The sequence below is a fragment of the Nematostella vectensis genome, chromosome 2 (assembly GCF_932526225.1).
Source record: "Nematostella vectensis chromosome 2, jaNemVect1.1, whole genome shotgun sequence".
NCBI classification, from domain to species: Eukaryota; Metazoa; Cnidaria; class Anthozoa; order Actiniaria; family Edwardsiidae; genus Nematostella; species Nematostella vectensis.
In genome coordinates this window covers 16,210,597-16,217,427 of record NC_064035.1, presented here as the reverse complement: position 1 = coordinate 16,217,427, position 6,831 = coordinate 16,210,597, and the positions used below count along the sequence as shown (strand labels likewise).

The 6,831-nt window shown below is 40.8% G+C and overlaps 1 protein-coding gene across 1 annotated transcript; it reads right to left on the bottom strand.

The window, feature by feature from the left end:
• Window positions 1-1,144: 1,144 nt before the first annotated feature.
• LOC5504558 lies at window positions 1,145-6,831 on the bottom strand. The gene is made up of 6 exons (XM_048723362.1): window positions 6,468-6,831; window positions 3,379-3,584; window positions 2,943-3,075; window positions 2,415-2,457; window positions 2,193-2,322; window positions 1,145-2,106 (listed from the first exon to the last, which is right to left on the bottom strand). The coding sequence occupies exons 1-6, from the start codon at window positions 6,574-6,576 to the stop codon at window positions 1,612-1,614; spliced, it is 1,116 nt and encodes a 371-aa protein (XP_048579319.1). The 5' UTR covers window positions 6,577-6,831; the 3' UTR covers window positions 1,145-1,611.

Below are 6,831 nucleotides of genomic sequence, written 5' to 3'. Positions count from 1 at the left end.
TAACCCCCCTTGCGAGCAGGGTTAGATTTTACCTCAAAACTAACCAGAAGTAGCGCTAACCAGCGTTTCGGGAACGGAACTAATCCGGGTAATCCGGTAAAAATTTAATCGTGGGTTAGGGTTAATTTAACCCTGGGTTAGCGCTAATCGGCTTCTCAGGAACCGGCCCAAGGCGGGAAAAAGGGTGGGCGTATTTCGCGAGACATTGATTTCGTGATTTGGGCACAAAGTTGCATATGGTTCACGATATAGGAGGATTTCTCGAAAGATTAAAAACACAACACTCTGTTATTCAACAAAACAACAACTTTTTATTGCTCAATTTTTCTTGGAACCCACTTAGAAGAACTGCGGGTTGAAGAACGTGATTTCTTACATTTGCAGCCTTACATTTTCTGGTGGATAACGTCATTATAACTGCATGGTGTGGATCAGCAAATCCCCAATACGTACCTTTGGTATTGACCGGAAAAGTTAAGTTAACATATAACATATATTTATATATGTATATTAGCTATAGCTGTATGCCAAATGTAAAACAATTAATTGATGGGCACAATAAGATCATTTTGAATAGAAGGGACAACGAGCAGGTGGAGGACCATAGGAAATGTAATTAGAGGAAAAGGGAAGACTCTCCTTTAAACGGGGAATGCCTTGAAAAAGAGATAGTTTACCAAGCTAAAGTAGAGACAGGGGACAAATGCGAAACGTATGTAGGTCTAACAGCAAACGAGCTTAAGACAAGATGGAGAAATCACGCTCCTTCATTTAGAATTAAAAAGTAGGAGAAACGAGACGGAATTGAGTAAGCACATATGGCAGTTAAAAGATAGGAGAATCAATTACACAGTAAGTTGGAAGATAATAGCTAGAGCAAAGGCATACACTAAGGAAACCAAGAGATGTAATTTATGCACTACAGTAAAACATTTTATAATTTTGAAGCCAGAGATGGCAACACTTAACAAGCGAAACGAGCTGGTTTCCACATGTAGGCATCGACGCAAATTCATTCTAAAGTTCGGTAATTATTAGGCGATTTAAACGGCACACGCATAAAGCGCGCGCACCGTTTGTAACGGCTTTTCAATTCAGAGTATTTTTTAATGATCTATTTGCAATCAATAACTCTTTCAAACTGTTAAGGCCAAAAGACCTTTTTTTGTATATTATTAGCTTAACAGATGACTCCATTACGAGCCTAGTCCTGAAATTTTGTGATGATGTAATTAAATATTATGAATAGAGGATAGGCATATAAGCCAACCTATTTTGTATATTATCCTAATATACCTGTATTGGTATTTATTGGAATAAAGTTATCATTATTCATGCACATTTTACGTAGATAAACATTGATGTCATTTTGCCTGATCTTGAAATTAATCTCCTACGAAGTGGTTCTGTTCTCTGTAACGCATTGTGCTTGAGCTCAGTAACTGGGCTCAAAGGCATTGCGTTACATAGGACAGAAGGGCTGCGTAGGACACCTAACCCATTTGTGAAATCCTGCTAAAATCCTTATACTTAGCAGTGGGGCGGGGAACAAAACTCTACAAAATCTGAGCATCGGCTCCTAGTCATGAACCATAGTTGAGGTAGCAGGTTTCACTGAAGGAAAAGATACCCTATAGCTGCAATATTAATGTCACCATTGTCACAGGCATACATACAGCTATTACCAGCACTATTTTTATTCCGAGAGTATCCCCCGATACCCACCATGCTATCAACACTTTTACAGTGGATTTGTTCGTTACTAGCAAATCCTACGCGCAGTCTACCACCAACGTTAAACCCTTCTTGATTACAGTTTGTCTGCATAGACGAGCCCGCGACCAGTGACCTCCAAGCGGTCTTCCCTATCTGGGTGGTACCTCTGTAGGTGCCGTCAGCGATGACGTCATAGAGTGACGTAGCTGTGTAGGGGATCGTCATGGACTTAAGGGTGTCCCCGACCTTGAATCCGATGCAGATCTTGGTGAAGGGCATGGCCCAGTAGCTGGGGAGCTTGGTCTCTTGGTTATCGAAGCCCGTCAGACCGGCCGAGGGGTTGTAGGCGAGCTTGTTGGTCCAGAGGGAAGACTCGTAGAGGAACGTGGTCTATGAGGTATCCAGAAAACAAATGACAGTATTTGTAAACATGCATATTATCCAATAAATTCATAAAATATTAGGCGTACGCATACCTTTGCACCGTCGGCTTTTATGGCCAGCGTCCATCCCCCATCGCCGCAGCCGTCAATCACTGTCAGATGGCAATATATCTCTACGCTTCTGTCCTCCATGTTCAGAATGTATGCTGCGTCTTTTTTTAGTCTGAAAACAGTAAATTTAACTTGTTGTCGAATTTCTCTCGAAATTTATTGTCCAATTTTTTTGCAAAAATGAGGCGTGGTCCCTGAACTTACCCTCTGTCATGAACTTCCTTGCATGAGGAAGGAGCAACGTCCCCTACAAAAAGAGTATTTTATTGTATTTATTCTACACCGACTTATCTATCCAAATTCCTTTGTCTATTCATTAAAAATCTCCATGTCTTACGACTACCCTCGCAAGCGGCCAATTGCAGGTACAACCGCCGGCTCGAAATCGCTTTCAGGGGCGTAGCCAGGGGATGGCCCAGGGGGGCCGCCCCCTCTTCTAGCAGCCAAAAATACCGGAGTAAATGCCTTTAAAGGGCTTTGTGGGCTACGCCGCTGCCTTTCAACTTGCCACTCACTCGTGAAGTCAATCCGAAAACCGAGACACACCTCTTTTTCAAAAGTCAGATAGGTATAACCGTTCTTGATAAGATTTTTTTAGAAGATTTTTTCAATTTTTTTAGACTAAGAACCTGAATTTTAGACTAAACTCTGAAGGGTGCTTAACAAGGGAATTTTAGCCTAGAAGGTTCTTAAATGTTAAGTTCTTATGCACGAGATTTTACTGTAACGCACCTGTGAACTGCTCGCAGAGCATGCCGGTAGTATTGGGTTGACAAATGCACGACAGATCTGCTGAGCATGTGTTGTTGCACGTACCACCATTCTTGCACGTCACATTACTGCAGCGGTGGGAATGGGGTGATCTCTTCAGAATAATAAAGGGAATTCCATCAAAAGGTCGTAATCAATGTTTGAAAAGGACTAATTTAACCAGGAAAAATACAACCAAATTGTTTTCCCGATTCATAGGAGATCAAAAAGGCCGCAGAAGAATTTCAGTGAATGTACATCAATTCACATTCTGATTGCGTTCACATTCGAAATTGCCATCTCTGTCTTCTATCGAGGTCACCGTTAGTGACTTGGTTTCTTTTCGCTATTCACGATAAACCATTAACAACTGATTTCAGCTTTTGTTAAACCCAATTGATTGGAATGATCATTATACCTTGTTAGAGTCGAAGTGGATGTAGCCTGGTTTGGGGATTTTACAGCCAGGCCTGGAGGCGAAGGTGTGGTTACACAGCTCGCACATGCGCGTTGGTGGATGGTAGTTGGTTGATTGACAGTCAGGTTCGGCCAGGCAGTAAAGGTTGCAGTCGAAAGGACGAGAGGCGGTCACGGTCTTGAAGACAAGGAGGCCCAGGTATTCATCTGTTTAAAAGAGAAATATACATTTACATGTCATCGTTATTGCTCGCTACACTGTGGGGAATTCTGAAATTTATTTCTCGAACAGATGTGTGTTCGCAGGCCCGTACCCAGGAGGGGGGGGGGGGGGGGGGGGGGCGGCAGGGGATGCGAACACACACAAAAGGCCGAAGGTCCACTTTCGGTTCTCAATGGACGTGCTATTTGTAGACAAAACTTTAAAGCATAAGCTAGATCACTCTGTTTTTTCAGGGTTGTTTTGATTTTTTTTTTTTAAAGAACTCAACCCCTCCCCCCGGGAACATTTATTTTCGGATTTTGCACCCCGCAAGAAATATCCTGGGTACCGTCCTGGTTCGTGTACTTTACTGCGTTTCAAAATGGATAGCTATCAAAGTAATCATGAAGCAGCAGGATGTGAATTATGTGAAAACGTCCAAATCAATAGTTACCGGTCAGGGTCTAGCGCTCCGCTTCAAATAAGTCGCAAGGTTCTGAATTAGCAAGAAAATAATAGACCTAATAAATTACCCTTCTTCTCAATAAAATATATAAAATACAAGAATTACCGGGCTACTACTAGAGGCCCAAGAGGGTAAAAAAACTCATTTTCGATGGTGAACACCTAATTGGTGGGAAATCGTTGCTGTTATTGATTCGTTCTCAAGCAAGTCCTCAGCGTTTGTAAGTAATGTTTAGAAGAGTAATTGGCCCACAGGTAACCGAAGCACTCGCTTTGTATTCTACTTTCTAGTACGCAAGAGAAGTTGTATGAAGAAAAAAAGAAAATTAAAGAAAACAGATTTCATAATGGACTCACTTTATTCTTGTCTCTTTGGATCTCTCCTGAGTACTATGGGGCCATATTAATCACTCGTTCCACTTTCACCACCCATACCCAAGTTGCGGTGTATGTGTATATTATATTATACTATAATATATATATCAATATATCAATACAATACACCAAAAACTGGAAATCGACTCTGCCAAATTTTCGTCTTTAATAAGACTTCTTCAGGGCAGACTGAAGAAGGTGAATCGTTACAAGCTTATTTACATCAGAATAGTGGCGCGAGAAGCAAAAACATTACAACTGACAAAACGCGCATTTTCTAGAATAGCGCGCGCTATGGATAAAAAGAATTTACACATCTCTACGTGGGTTCCTACTACAAAAAAAGTCATCAATATTAAGACCCCGCGGGTAGATAGACTTAAGCCGATAAGCCCACTGGCCTTCCCTTTCCCTAAGCTGAGCCTCAGAGTTACACTTATCTATAAGTTGTACCATAACATTATTAAGACCTAAATGATTGTCGCAATGAAAATGTTGATAGATAAGGTCATCCTTAACTCTTTCACTAACCGGTAAACTAGGGTGCTTATTTAACCTACTTTTATGATTATTAAAACGCTTCCTAAAACTATTGATAGTAGACCCTACGTATTGCTTGCTACACATAGAGCAAGTAATTAGATAAACAACAAAATCTGAGTTACAGTCCAAGTCAAAATTAATGACATATTTCTTATTAGTAACTGTACTGCGAAACTTCCGCCCTGTCTTAAGAAAGTTACACACCCTACACCTTTTACTGCCACACTTACCACAACCTCTAACCTGAGTACTATCCTCTTTAAGAGAGGAGTGCACCAACATATCCTTTAAACTCCTAGGTTTCCTATAAGCCACCATAGGTACCCTACCAATAGCACCCCTACATCTACTAGAAGATTCTAGAACTGGCTGTAAATTACGAAGAATACCAGGTAAATTAGGTAAAGCTGGATGAAAAGTGACTACAAAAGGTACACGATCATTCTTACCTCTACGCCTGTCTTTCAATGTGTCGTTCCTAGGAATACGTCTAACCCGGTCAACTTCCCTCCCCACAAACCTGCTGTCATAACCCCTATCAACTAAATAACCTTGTAACTCTAATACCCTCTTTTCGAAAGAAGAGTCTTCCGAACATATCCTACGAATACGTAGTGCCTGCCCAAAAGAAATGCCTTTCTTACAAGCAGACGGATGACAGGACGTATGAAAAAGATATTGATGCTTATCAGTAGGCTTACTATACGGATCTGTAGATATTCATATCTATTAATATCTATTAATATCTATTAATATCTGTAGATAAGCCCACTGGCCTTCCCTTTCCCTAAGCTGAGCCTCAGAGTTACACTTATCTATAAGTTGTACCATAACATTATTAAGACCTAAATGATTGTCGAGGATCGCAGCAGATGGAGGTCTGAATGTGCTGCCGCACTCAACTCAGGGGAGTTAGAGCTGAAAAGAGAGGCCGAAGAGAGAAGGCAGAGGAGAAAGGCATCCGAAATTCGAACTGGATCAAACCCATCTCAGACGTCTGTCCTCGTTTGTCGTTCATGTGGTCGCACATGTGCTTCGCGCATCGGGCTTTTTAGTCATGGAAAGAAATGCCAACGTTCGTCGCGCTGATGTCATGGACACTGACTGTCCGAAGACTGCCTACTACTATGATTGTCGCAATAAAAATGTTGATAGATAAGGTCATCCTTAACTCTTTCACTAACCGGTAAACTAGGGTGCTTATTATCTGTAGATATTAATATCTACAGATATTAATAGATATTAATAGATATGGATATCTACAGATCTGTATATATATGCGTGAATTCGTACGTCCTTAGAAATCCTTAACTGACGCGGGTGGAAAGCCTGTGGTCTGAACAAAAAATAAACCCCTATTTTGAAGCGATGATGATTTCCTTATTCATTTCTACTACGTCGTTGATGATCAGCAAAATTATACCTAGCCAAAACCACAGTGATTTATATGTACCACATCAACCAAGGATATATTTTTTTATAAAATATGTTATAGACTTTTTTACCTTTAGTCACTGTGAAGACGGCATCTCTTGAGAAGTCCTCTTGGCCTTGCGACTTTACAATTGTGAAAAAACACAAAAGTAGGAAAAGAGGCGAGAGAAAGCACTCCATACTCAAGAAACTTCAATTGACACTAATTGCTAGATGGCTGATTTGAATGTTTATGAGATTAAACCCCGCACCCCTTGCCGTGACATGGGCGTGCTTGTGTACATGCATTGGTTTCCCTCGCTTGCAAAACACAGCACGAGTCAAAGTGACGCCATTTTACTCTTTGAACATTCCAAAATCTTTCTTTCTTAAACAAAAAAGGTATTGAAAATAATAAATTATGCATGATTACCCAATTATCTCATTAAAAAATCT

What these genes read in the sequence shown, in the direction of transcription:
- LOC5504558 (XM_048723362.1), bottom strand. Translation starts at nt 6,576, where the DNA reads ATGGAGTGCTTTCTCTCGCCTCTTTTCCTACTTTTGTGTTTTTTCACA. An exon ending in CGTCTTCACAGTGACTAAAG is followed by an intron (nt 3,585 to 6,467) that starts GTAAAAAAGTCT and finishes TCTTTTAAACAG; the next exon opens with ATGAATACCTGGGCCTCCTT. An exon ending in GCTCTGCGAGCAGTTCACAG is followed by an intron (nt 2,458 to 2,942) that starts GTGCGTTACAGT and finishes CTCTTTTTGTAG; the next exon opens with GGGACGTTGCTCCTTCCTCA.